The 12,525-nt window shown below is 39.1% G+C and overlaps 1 protein-coding gene across 2 annotated transcripts in view; it reads right to left on the bottom strand.

Annotated features, from left to right (window-relative positions):
• The window catches only part of VWC2 (von Willebrand factor C domain containing 2), a 153,491-nt gene that overhangs the window by 8,892 nt on the left and 132,074 nt on the right, over positions 1–12,525 (bottom strand). Inside the window, exon 4 of one of the 2 annotated variants that reach the window (XR_008667244.2) lies at positions 976–1,366. Coding sequence is in view for 1 of the 2 variants with exons in the window: in XM_031013508.3 (XP_030869368.1) it covers positions 1,215–1,366 (152 nt within the window). In the remaining variant the exon portion in view is untranslated. Of the gene's footprint in view, positions 1–857; positions 1,367–12,525 lie in introns of those variants that run through there. The other variant, XM_031013508.3, reaches the window with a different exon arrangement.

Raw genomic sequence — 12,525 nt, 5'->3', positions numbered from 1 at the left:
TGATAAAGGTAGAACTATTTTCTATTATGCATTAATTAGATTAGCAGGACTTTGCAGTGGCTTTTTATGTTCTCTGTTCAAATGAAGAGAAAAGAAGTTGGTTTGGAATTATAACTATAGGAAAGTTGTGGAGTGCACTTGGTCTTCAGCTTTGTTTTAACAAAATAACTGCTTTCTCACTCTGCTTGTGAAGGGTGGCTAATTCAAGGTTATCAGTCAAGATTTTACTGTGTAGTTTATGGAGGATAGATGACTCAAGTCTGATGACAAATATGATTCCACTGAACTGACAGCTGAGTTATCTGTAGCACATTTAGATTTCAGGTATATAAACTTGTTTAGGAGTTTGATTTTCCTTAACTATCCTAGGAGAATCGAAGGACTCCTCCCCTATTTTGTTGTCTGCTTCAGCTTGATGGAACAGTAATGCAAATTTTCCAGCCTACTTTATTCCTCAGTTTAGGGAATGAATTCAAGTTATGCTTAGAAGAGAAAATAATGTAAATAAGAATGAAATATATGTATGTGCTTACCTATGGTGTACAATACAGGAGCTTAGGGGAAAGAACTGAGAAAGTGTGAGTTAGTGATATTTACACCTGCATTTCACAAGTGACTGAGAATGAAGCAGATAAAAGCCATATATTATTATAAAAAGGAAATATATTTATGTGAAGTAGACATCAACATTAGAGATATGTCTGTAATTAAATAGAATTTAAACAGGGTTTCAGTGGAAATTGGTCCTAATATCTTATGATCCATTCATGCGTGACTCTGCCCTGTGAAAATGTGCAGGGGGAACATTCCTGGGTGATGGAATCAGAACTGAAAAAGATATGCAGGTACACGGTGAGGACGGTTGACAACACAGCATTTTTAATCTGCATCTATAGAAAACACTTATATAAGCTCTCTAATGGAGGGATTATAGAAATACATTTGATATATAATAGTGTACTTTTGTGTACTTACTGTGAAAATAGCACATTTATTTAGAGAAGGATTTTATGCCCAAAGTTCTTGTTGATGTTTTGAAATATATCCATTTCCTTCTGTTGTAGTAACTGTTATCAAGAAAAGGAAAAGTACCAACAATTTTCCATTATTCCTCATCAAAAGTCTTCTTTGACTGATATTTCCCAGAGTCATCTAGAATGTTCACATCAGTAAAATGTTCTAGAAAAAGTCAGAGTTTGTGTTCTGGGAAGCGTCTACATTTGCCTGCATTCATGTCTCGTGCACATGGCCTGCCGCTCGATTCTCCATGTGCCTTCCTCATAAGTACAGTGGCATATGGTGCACTCGTCAGTCTTCACTTCTCTGCCAGCAGGGATCACCGCGGTTTCTGCAAAGCAGTTTGGGCCTGAAATGCAGAAAAATGTTTTATACTATATGTGTGCATAAATATATAATATATATAATTAGGTATTAAGCATTACAGTATATGTGTGTGTGTGTGTGTGTGTGTGTGCGTGTATTTGTTTGTTTGTTTGTTTTTGAGACAGAGTCTTGCTCTATCACCCAGGCTGGAGTGCAGTGGCACGATCTCGGCTCACTGCAACTTCTGCCTCCCGGATTCAGGCAATTCTCCTGCCTCAGCCTTTCAAGTAGCTAGGATTACAGGGGCATGCCACTATACCCAGCTAGTTTTTGTATTTTTTGTAGAAATGGGGTTTAACAGTGTTGGCCAGGCTGGTCTTGAACTCCTGACCTCAAGTGATCCACCCACCTTGGCTTCCCAAAGTGCTCAGATTACAGGCATGAGCCACTGCACCCGGCCAATGGTACATATTTTATTAAGTTTCTTTTATGAAGGACAGTGGCAAAGTTATAATTTCAGTAATAATGAAATACTCTACTTTTGTTCTGAAATGAAACCAATGCCATTTAATTTTTTTTTTTTTTTTTTTTTTTGAGAGAGTCTTGCTCTGTCGCCAGGCTGAAGTGCAGTGGCACGATCTCGGCTCACTGCAACCTCTGTCTCCTGGGTTCAAGCGATTCTCCTGCCGCAGCCTCCAGAGTATCTGGGACTATAGGGGCGTGCCACCACACCCAGCTAATTTTTGTATTTTTAGTAGAGATTGGGTTTCACCATGTTGGCCAGGATGGTCTTGATCTCTTGACCTCGTGATCTGCCCGCCTTGGCCTCCCAAAGTGCTGGGATTACAGGTGTAAGCCACCGTGCCCAGCCCATTTAAAATTTTTATAAGAGACAACACTGTGACTTTCATTAACTATTCCATTTTGGGGCTAAAATCTGCAGCCATTTCGTTTAATTCTAAATACTCACAGAAAAAGCATAACGAAGACCTTCAAAGAACCAGTCTTCTTCAGGACACTTTCGGCAGAGATATCTTAAAACAAGCAAACTGCTTGAAGTGACATAAATTCAGTGTACCTTCCAGGCCTCCGAGGGCAGCTTTTCAAACTTTCCCATACATTACAATGGCCTGGAGGGCTGTTGAAAACACTGTTTGCAGAGTTTGTGACTCACTAGGTTTGGGTTGGGGCCTGAGAATTTGCTCTGATAAGTTCTCAGGTGATGTGGATGCTGCTTGTTTGGGGATACACTTTGAGAAGCACCATCTTAGTGTGTTGCAGGAGTCTATCTTTCACAATTTTCCATGAGAATTGAGGATCTCTGTAATTCTCAATCAATTCTATATCAGCTATAATATATCAGCCAACAAATGTGTCACATCTGCACTTTATGTTAAGATCAAGGACATGGAGAGATGAGTATCAGAAAGAATTCCAACGTTAGTTAAAACACATTTTTTTAAAAAAGATAAATGGCTTTGTGTTATGGTTCATACCTGTAGATCTCATTCAGCTATGAGCAACTGCTCTACCTCTATACCTCCCTCCAAAATTCAAACACTGGTAATTACTGCATCCTAAATAAAGGCCCTCAACTTTTATCTTCAACAATTTGCAAAATTCTCATTCTCCTCCCTTCTTTGCTTCTAATATCTTTGATAATGTGCTCACAACCAAAATGTGTTTAATTATAGTGTGTGAAGTCATCAAAGAGATGAAAAAGGTCCATCTGCAAAATTTTAAAAAATAAATTAATCCAGCAAACTCCAGAATAACAACTGGCCTTTGAATAATTCTAAGTACAATAGCTCATGTTCTGTGGTGGTGGTTTTCGAGTTTGCCCAGGAGGTGGAGGGCCCCTGCTTCTGGATGCCCAGCTCTGCACATGGCTGCCTGCTTGCATGTGCCCCCTTCTCCCTCCCTGAACTCTGTTTCCTTTTTTGTTTGTTTTGTGTTTGAGACAGGGTATTGCTCTGTCACCCAGGCTGGAGTGCAGTGGCATGATCATGGCTCACTGTAGCTGCTTCAGTCTCCTGGGCTCAAGGGACCCTCCCACCTTAGCCTCCTGAGTAGCTCTGATCAGAGGAGCACACCACCACACCTGAGTAACTTAAAAAAAAAACATCTTTGGAGATATGAGGTCTTTCTATGTTGCCCAGGCTGGTCTCAAACTCCTGGGCTCAAGAGATCCTCCCGCCTTGACCTCCCAAAGTGCTGGGATTACAGGAATGAGTTGCCACACCCAGCCCTGGACTTTCTTTTCTTCTTGTCCCCTGTTCACACACTGCCCTAAGGTTCTGCCCTTGAACTCTTTCTCTTTCAGAGAACCCAACAATCATTCATCTGGCAATGACTCCCAAATTTTAGTTCCAATTGTACTTTCTCGCTTGAGCTCCAGTCTTGTGTTTCCAGGGGGCCAGTATCTGCATTACCTGAAAACACCAGATTTATGATGTCTGAGCCCAGTGTCACATATCCATTAGCTTTGGTGAATTGTAAGACTTTAAATTCAAAACCCCTCCCCACCCAGTGGCCCCAAAAGGATATTCTAGTCCTCTCTGCACGCCACCACACCCCACACAACTGGCCTCCACAGTTTGCTGCCTCCCTTGCTCTGCAGTGCATTTTCCTTAGTCCATAAGGCCAACAGTGCCACAGTGACCATTCGGATGGTGCCTATGTTTAAAATTTCCCTAATTAGTCACATTTGGCTCGAGCTGTCTTTGGCATGCCTTCTTCTCTGTATCATCTTTTTTTGCAGAGGTAAATTTGAAAATACAATCTGCTTTTATTTCACCCTAATATCTGTCATCGTGCTTTGCACAGAGAAGCCACACCATAACTGGCCAGAAGACCTGTATCCTTAGATACAGATACTGACAGGTCTCACCTCCAGACAAATCTGGATTAAAAATCTGGTACTTAATAGTTATGTGATCTTGGACTGATTAAATTAATTATTGTGTGCCTTAATGGGAATAATAAGACCTCACAGGGCCTCATGAGGGCTAAACTGGATAATTATATTTCACCTATCCTGTTGTTCTACAAATGCTAGCAAAAGTCTTTACCTGAATTATTCTTTCTACGTCAGGGCAACAGTCACTTGTAATGAGTTTTTATCATTCTAAGGTTAACTCTTCATTTTGCATTTTGCTGTAGAATATAAAATCTTTATTTTTCAGTCTTTTGCAACACATTGAAGTCTTTGTTCTTTTTGATGTTCAAATTGTCCAAAATTTGGCTAATGGGAGATCTGGACTTCAAGCTAGCTCTCATGTCTTTTTGACACACTCCTTTAATCACTAAAAGCTTCTTTCATTTCTAAACTAAGAAGATATCTTCAGCTGATCTTGCCCATATCTGTAATTAACCTTCTCTCTTCCTTTTGGTGGAGAATATATTTAGAACAAAGACCTGGTTATCACGTGTAGTATACTGACTGGGGTGGCCCTTCTAGGCCTTCTTGGTGGGCACAGATAGGAACACATAAAAACACACATACACATACATTTTTAAAAATTATAAATTCATAATATTAATTATAATTCAAAAATTTTCCTCTTAGATTTGTGTTATGTGTGGCTTTTCTCATACAATGAAACACTTTAACATATTTACTTATTTTGCTTATCCTGTTGTATTTAGATTTTAATTATATGTCTCATTTTACACTAAGACCTGTAAACCAAAAATAAACTTCTAAGTCCCTCACCAATTGAATGGACCCCTCCTTGTGGACAAGGGCATTCCAAAGTTAACCTGAAAACCTGTCTCAGGTCATGATGAAATGTAGGCGTTGGACATGCCTCATTATAACCTCCTCCTTTTGGAATTCAGGCACAGCTGACCAGCTTTACCATTAAAATAGAGATCTTAAAACTGACAAAACAGACTTTTTGTAGCAATAAGAAACCAAATTCCAGCCTGACTCTAGTATTGGCATCACATGACAGACAGTGGTCCCTGAAAGAAATAGATGTATTTTGTCCCAAAATATATTTCTTTGACATATTTTGAAATGGCCCTGCAAGGCTGTCTTTTGTGGGGAAAATCTGCATTCCGTAGACAATCCCCTTCCCTTTCCAGGTCTTTTCCCTCATCCAGGAGAGAATTAATGAAGAGTCTGGCACCTTTATAGGTCTGATAAGAGCTCTGAAGCCTGCTACTGGAGGCTTCATCTGCATGACAAAACTATGGTCTCCACAACCCCTTATCTTAACCCAGACATTCCTTTCTATTGATTCCAGGTCTTTATATGATAGCTCTTTCAAGCAATTGTCAATCAGAACATCTTTGAATACACCTATGACCAGGAAGTTGCCCCCAACTCCACCCTCAGTTTTGAGTTGTCCCACCTTTCAGGACCAAACCAATATATACATTACATGTATTGATTGATGTCTTATGTTACCCTAAAATGTATAAAGCCAAGCTGTGTCCCAGTCACCTTGGGCACACATTCTCAGACTCTCCTGGGACTGTGTCATGGACCATGGTTACTCATATTTGGCTCAGAATAAATCTCTTTAAATATTTTACAGAGTTTGACTCTTTTTGTTGACAGACTCTTGTTTATTAAAATCCTTAATATACTCTCCTATTTTTATCCTACTGTTATGTAATTTAAAAATTACAATGCAAATGTCATTCCTAGTAATTAATATATATTTTGCACTTCTTAGAGTCAGCATATTTTGCTCAAAAGTCACTTATCTCTTCTCTGTGTGGTTGTATTATCACTGGCATATAGAGTCAGTCCATCTGTTCCCATTTATTCTCTCCACTTCATTCCTACTCTGTTACCTCCCACCTCCAGCCATTATGCCAATCATTTTCAGTGATTTCTAATTTATCCTTCGAGTGTAACTTTTTTTAAGAATAAGCAAATTATTTCCTCATTTTTCTTTCACAAAAGGTAACATACTTCTTAATGCTGTGTACTTTGCTTTTTTTCACCTAAAAACATGTCCCAGCTTATCACTCCACATCCATACACAGACCCAGTACTTGTTCTTTATGGCTCCATTGTGTGCCTTCACCATTGTTTATTCAACATGGACTCTATTGATGGGTCACTTGAAACTGGTCCCCCTGCATTTAGGAAACATATAAATGCTTAGCACATTTGTTTTTATCATCCGCTTCAGGCAAGAAAGAGATATAAAAATTGCTGGAATTTATTAGTAAAGCCTGTATTCATGAGGAAAAACAAAAACCAACGAAAACATCAAGTGTTAAAATGATTTAAAACACACAATCCTAGAGGCAGAAAGCAACAATTTACAAGCGTTTCTCATAAGAAAGTTGGTTTTATACACTTTCAAATAAGTTATATAGAGATTTATCTCTTTATCATTGCTAAATGACTAATGAGAAGAAACATTGATTCTGGGTTTCCCTTGCTTGAGTCACAACGTCCAGACTAAACTTGGAGTGAAGGCAACTCAGCATCTGTACTTCAGATGTTTGTCCCCTACTGCTGTGATTAAAAGAAAATAATAATTCTTCTTGGTAAGAATTTTATGATAGTATGATTTATTAAATTTTTGACAGTTGGCTGGGTGCGGTGGCTCACGCCTGTAATCCCAGCACTTTGTGAGGCCAAGGTGGGCGGATCATGAGGTCAGGAGATCAAGACCATCCTGGCTAAAACAGTGAAACCCCATCTCTAGTAAAAATACAAAAAATTAGCTGGGCGTGGTGGTGGGTGCCTGTAGTCCCAGCTACTTGGGAGGCTGAGGCAGGAAAATGGCATGAACCCGGGAGGCAGAGCTTGCAATGAGTTGAGATCGCCGCCACTGCACTCCAGCCTGGGCGACACAGCAAGACTCCGTCTCAAAAAAAAAAAAAGAAAATTTTTGACAGTTAATATTTACTATATTCTTTAGCTCTTTGTTGTTTTTTGAATTTTTTGTCCTCATTATTATTTTAACTAGTTACTCTGTTACTAGAAAGGGGTCCTGATCCACACCCCAAGTGAGGGTTCTTGGATTTCATGCAAGAAAGAATTTGGGGCGAGTCCATAGAGTAAAGTGAAAGCAAGTTTATTAAGGAAGTGAAGGAATAAAGAATGGCTACTCCATAGACAAAGCAGCCCTGAGGGCTGCTGGCTGCCCATTTTTATGGTTATTTCTTGATTATATGCTAAACAAGGAGTCAATTATTTATGAGTTTTCTGGGAAAGGGTGGGCAATTCCCAGAACTGAGGGTTCCTCCCCTTTTTAGACCATATAAGGTAACTTCCTGATGTTGCCATGGCATTTGTAAACTGTCATGGTGCTGGTGGGAGTGTAGCAGTGAGGATGACTAGAGGTCACTCTCATGGCCATCTTGGTTTTGGTGGGTTTTAGCCGGCTTCTTTACTGCAGCCTGTTTTATCAGCAAGGGCTTTATGACCTGTTTCTTGAGCTGACCTGTTTCTTGCGCCAACCTGTTTCTTGCGCCAACATCCTATCTCGTTGTGACTTAGAATGCCTTAACCATCTGGGAATGCAGCCCAGTAGGTCTCAGCCTCATTTTACCCAACCCCTATTCAAGATGGAGTGGCTCTTATTCAAACACCTCTGACATCTCCATTAGACAGTAATTTTCTCATTGTAGAGTTTTCTATTGTATTGTAGTTTACAAACACACAAAGTACAATGCACACAAATAAATAAAACTCTTTTTTAAATGATAGAAATCAAGGTTTACCTCACATTAAAATATATTACCAATGAAATTAATTCTAAGAGGGAATGTAAACTTGCTTAGAATGTGAAAAACGAATACTTACCAAAATTTGCTTCCTTTTTGTTTATTTAGTCCCTGATGACTCTGAGGAACTATTGTACTGGTTCTTTCACAGCGTGAGTAAAAGCAGTGGCACTGCTGTAGCAGTGGCTGCTGTGGTGGAGATGGCTGAGTGATGAATGGTCACTTTCCATAGCTATCATTTACTCTCATGATAAGTACTGTCTTTTACCCCTTTTTCTAATACATTATAGAACTGCCCATGTTGAATATGCTGCTTCTGTCTTAACACAGTACAGTTGAGGTGATGGAAGGTCAATTTATGTTTCAAATAAGCTGTATAAATGTGGACCCTTAAAAATTCCTAAAGTAAGCTTTCTTCATCTTAAGTGATTTTTAGCTTAAGGAGGGGATTATTCAGATAACAATTAGAATTAATACATGCTGGCCTGGCACGATGGCTCACACCTCTAATCCCAGCACTTTGGGAGGCTGAGGTGGGTAGATTATGAGGTCAGGAGTTCAAGACCAGCCTGGCCAAGATGGTGAAACCCCATCTCTACTAAAAATACAAAAATTAGCCAGGTGTGGTGGCAGGTGCCTATAATCCAAGCTACTTGGGAGGCTGAGGCAGGAGAATTGCTCGATCCTGGGGAGAGGAGGTTGCAGTGAGCCGAGATCACGCCACTGCACTCCAACCTGGGTGACAGAGTGATACTCCATCTCAAAAAAAAAAAAAAAATTACTATATGCTATGTTGCTATTTTTTCCTGCTTCAAATATTTAGTTATGATGTAAAGTTACTGCTCTTGTAATAGGTAAGTTCTTTTTGAATAAAAACCACGTAAAAGTGGTAAGTTATAAAAATTTAACTAAAATGTAAATTTGGATTTTTACAACAGATTTTAATTACTGAAATTTTTTAAAGCCTTGCTCCTATAAGCAGCATTCCTAATAAATTAATCAAGTTGTGAGATTGTTTCAACCAAGTCCCTCTAAACATGTGTATCTACATGCATGTGCATTTATTTTCTTTTTAAAAACATACTACTTTTTAAAAATTTGTTTTATTTTGAAATCAAACCTGGAAGTTGCAAAGGGAGTAGGAGGTCCTATGCACCCTTCACTCAGTTTTTTTCCCAAAGTTACAGCTTACATGATTATAGAATAATACAGGAGTGAAGAAGAAATCACTTAGGCAGATAGTGAGGGTATGGGAGTCCTTGGTAAAGCTTTTCTTTTAATGAAAAGCAGCCTCAAATCATTTTCTAACAAAGAGCAGCCTGTAAAGTTGAGCTGCAGACATAGGCAAACAAGCTGGGAGCTTACAAGAGTCAATGCCAGCAGGAACTACTGACTAGACATGTTCAAGATGGTGGCTCCATCTTCCCTTCTCTGCCAGCCATGTGTATAGTAAGGAGCAAATAAGATGGCAACCGCCAAGGGGAGAGTTCATTTACAAAATAAGATTAGGGTGGGGTGACCAGCCTTCCCCCATGCTATGTAAATGTCACATCTGATCCAACCAATCTGTGAGCCCTATGTAAACCAGACACTGCCTCCTCAAGGCGGAATATAAAATCCAGCGCATCTGCCACCAGCCAGTCTTTCCTCTCGGAAGTCCCTTCTCTCTCACTAGAGAGAGAGCTGTTCTTTCTCTTTCTTCTGCCTATTAAACCTCCGCTCCTAAACTCTTTGTGTGTGTCCCTGTCCTAAATTTTCCTGGAGCAAGACCACAAACCCTGGGTATATACCCCAGACAACGTAGCCGCTTCAATAATATGTGCATATACGTCTATGTTATTTGATTGCATGTACAACTTTGTGTAATCACCACCCAATCAAGACCTCCCTCTGCCACCCTATATAGTCACACTGCACCTTCTCTGGCCCCACCATCTTTAACCCCTCAGGGCTGATAATATTCTCCATATCTATTGTTTTATTATTAAAAGAATACTATGTAAGTGGAATCATATAGTATCAAAAGTGGGCTTTGGGATTGGCTTTTAAAACTCAGCATAAAGCCTTTGAGATCTATCCAAGTTGTGGTGAGTATCAATAGTTCATTCGTTTTAACAGGTAAGTTGTATTCCATGGTATGGCTGTACCACAGTTTAATAATTTAACAACTGAGTGGCATTTTGTTTTTTTCCAGTTTTGAGCTATTATAAATAAAGCTGAATATTTTCTGTGAACATAGTCTTTCTCCTAAATGAAAGCACAGGAGAAATACAACTACCACAATTGCTGGATTGTGTGGTAGCTGAGTATTTAGTTTTATAAGAAACTGACAAACTGTTTTCCAGAATGCCTATAAAATTTACAGTCCAACCACGAATCCAGTTTACTCACATCTTTACCAGCATTTGATCTTGTCACAAGTTTTTGTTTTAGCCATTATATCGATGTATAGTGATATCTCAAGTTTTAATTTGTATTTCCCTAGTGGCGGGTGATGATCATCTTTTCATGTGTTTATTTGCCATTTTATATCCTCATCTGTGAAAGGACTCTTCATGTATTTTGCCTATTTTCTAACTGAATTGTTTGGTGTTTTTATTGTTGAATGTTGTGTTCTTTATATGTTCCAGGTACTGTTCCTTTATCAGACATGTGGTTTACAAATATTTTATCTGAGCTTGCAGCTTTCTATTGTCTTAAAGGGGTCTTTGATAAAAGAAAAAATTTATATTTCAAAAAAAATTTTATATTTCAATGCGGTCAAATGCATCAATTTTCTATCTTATGGATCATGCTTTTGATGTCCTAACAACTCATCAAGAAGCCCTACGTCCTAAAGTTTTTCTCTTGTTATTTTATAAGAATGTTATACTTTTATGGTTTACATTTAAATCTATGATCCATTCTGAGATAATTTCTCATAGGGTGTGAGGTTTGGGTTTGAGATTCTTTTTTTTTTTTTTTTGGCTACGGATATCCAATTGTTACAGTGTCATTTGTTAAAAAAACAAACAAACAAACAAACAAAAAACTACCCTTTCATTGAGTTACCTTTGCACCTTCGTCAAAAATAAATTTGCTGTACTGTTGTGGGTCTATTTCTGTGTTCTGCTGTTCCACTGATCTATGTGTCTGTCCTCTTCACAATACAATAGATTTTAAATGGGGTGGAGTGATTCTTCCCTCTTTATTCTATTCCAAAATTGTTTGTATATTTAGGACAACAGTTTTTTTATGTCTTTTGCAAATGTTTTCTTCCAGTCTGGTTTGCCTTTCATTCTTTTGAGAACATCTTTCAGAGGGCAAAAATTTTTAATTTTGATGGAGGCCAGCCCATCAATTCTTTCTTTATTATTCATGTTACTGATGTTGTATCTAAAAATTCATCACCAAACCCAAAGCTATCTAGACTTTCTCCTATGTGATCTTCTATGACTTTTATGGTTCTATGATTTACATGTAGGTATATAATCTATTTTAAGTTAATTTTTATGAAGGGTGTAAAGTCTGTCTCTTGATTTATTTTTTCACATGTGGATGCTCAGTTGTTCCAGTACCATTCGTTGAAAAAACTATCATTGTTCCATTGTACTATGTTTACTCTGTTAGCAAACAGTGTTAGCTAACAGTGTTAGCAAGCAGTGTTAGCTAGCAGTGTTAGCAAGCAGTGTTAGCTAGCAGTGTTAGCAAGCAGTGTTAGCAAGCAGTGTTAGCAAGCAGAGGTAGCAAGCAGTGTTAGCTAGCAGTGTTAGCAAGCAGTGTTAGCTAGCAGTGTTAGCAAGCAGTGTTAGCTAGCAGTGTTAGCAAGCAGTGTTAGCAAGCAGTGTTAGCAAGCAGTGTTAGCAAGCAGAGGTAGCAAGCAGTGTTAGCAAGCAGTGTTAGCTAGCAGTGTTAGCAAGCAGTGTTAGCTAGCAGTGTTAGCTAGCAGTGTTAGCTAGCAGTGTTAGCAAGCAGTGTTAGCTAGCAGTGTTAGCAAGCAGTGTTAGCTAGCAGTGTTAGCAAGCAGTGTTAGCTAGCAGTGTTAGCAAGCAGTGTTAGCAAGCAGTGTTAGCAAGCAGTGTTAGCAAGCAGTGTTAGCTAGCAGTTTAGCAAGCAGTGTTAGCTAGCAGTGTTAGCAAGCAGTGTTAGCTAGCAGTGTTAGCTAGCAGTGTTAGCTAGCAGTGTTAGCTAGCAGTGTTAGCTAGCAGTGTTAGCAAGCAGTGTTAGCTAGCAGTGTTAGCAAGCAGTGTTAGCTAGCAGTGTTAGCAAGCAGTGTTAGCTAGCAGTGTTAGCAAGCAGTGTTAGCTAGCAGTGTTAGCAAGCAGTGTTAGCTAGCAGTGTTAGCTAGCAGTGTTAGCAAGCAGTGTTAGCTAGCAGTGTTAGCAAGCAGTGTTAGCTAGCAGTGTTAGCAAGCAGTGTTAGCTAGCAGTGTTAGCTAGCAGTGTTAGCTAGCAGTGTTAGCAAGCAGTGTTAGCTAGCAGTGTTAGCAAGCAGTGTTAGCTAGCAGTGTTAGCAAGCAGTGTT

Source organism: Gorilla gorilla, chromosome 6 (assembly GCF_029281585.2).
Source record: "Gorilla gorilla gorilla isolate KB3781 chromosome 6, NHGRI_mGorGor1-v2.1_pri, whole genome shotgun sequence".
Taxonomy (NCBI): domain Eukaryota; kingdom Metazoa; phylum Chordata; class Mammalia; order Primates; family Hominidae; genus Gorilla; species Gorilla gorilla.
The sequence above is the reverse complement of the archived record's forward strand: the minus strand, read 5'-3'. Positions and strand labels throughout refer to the sequence as shown.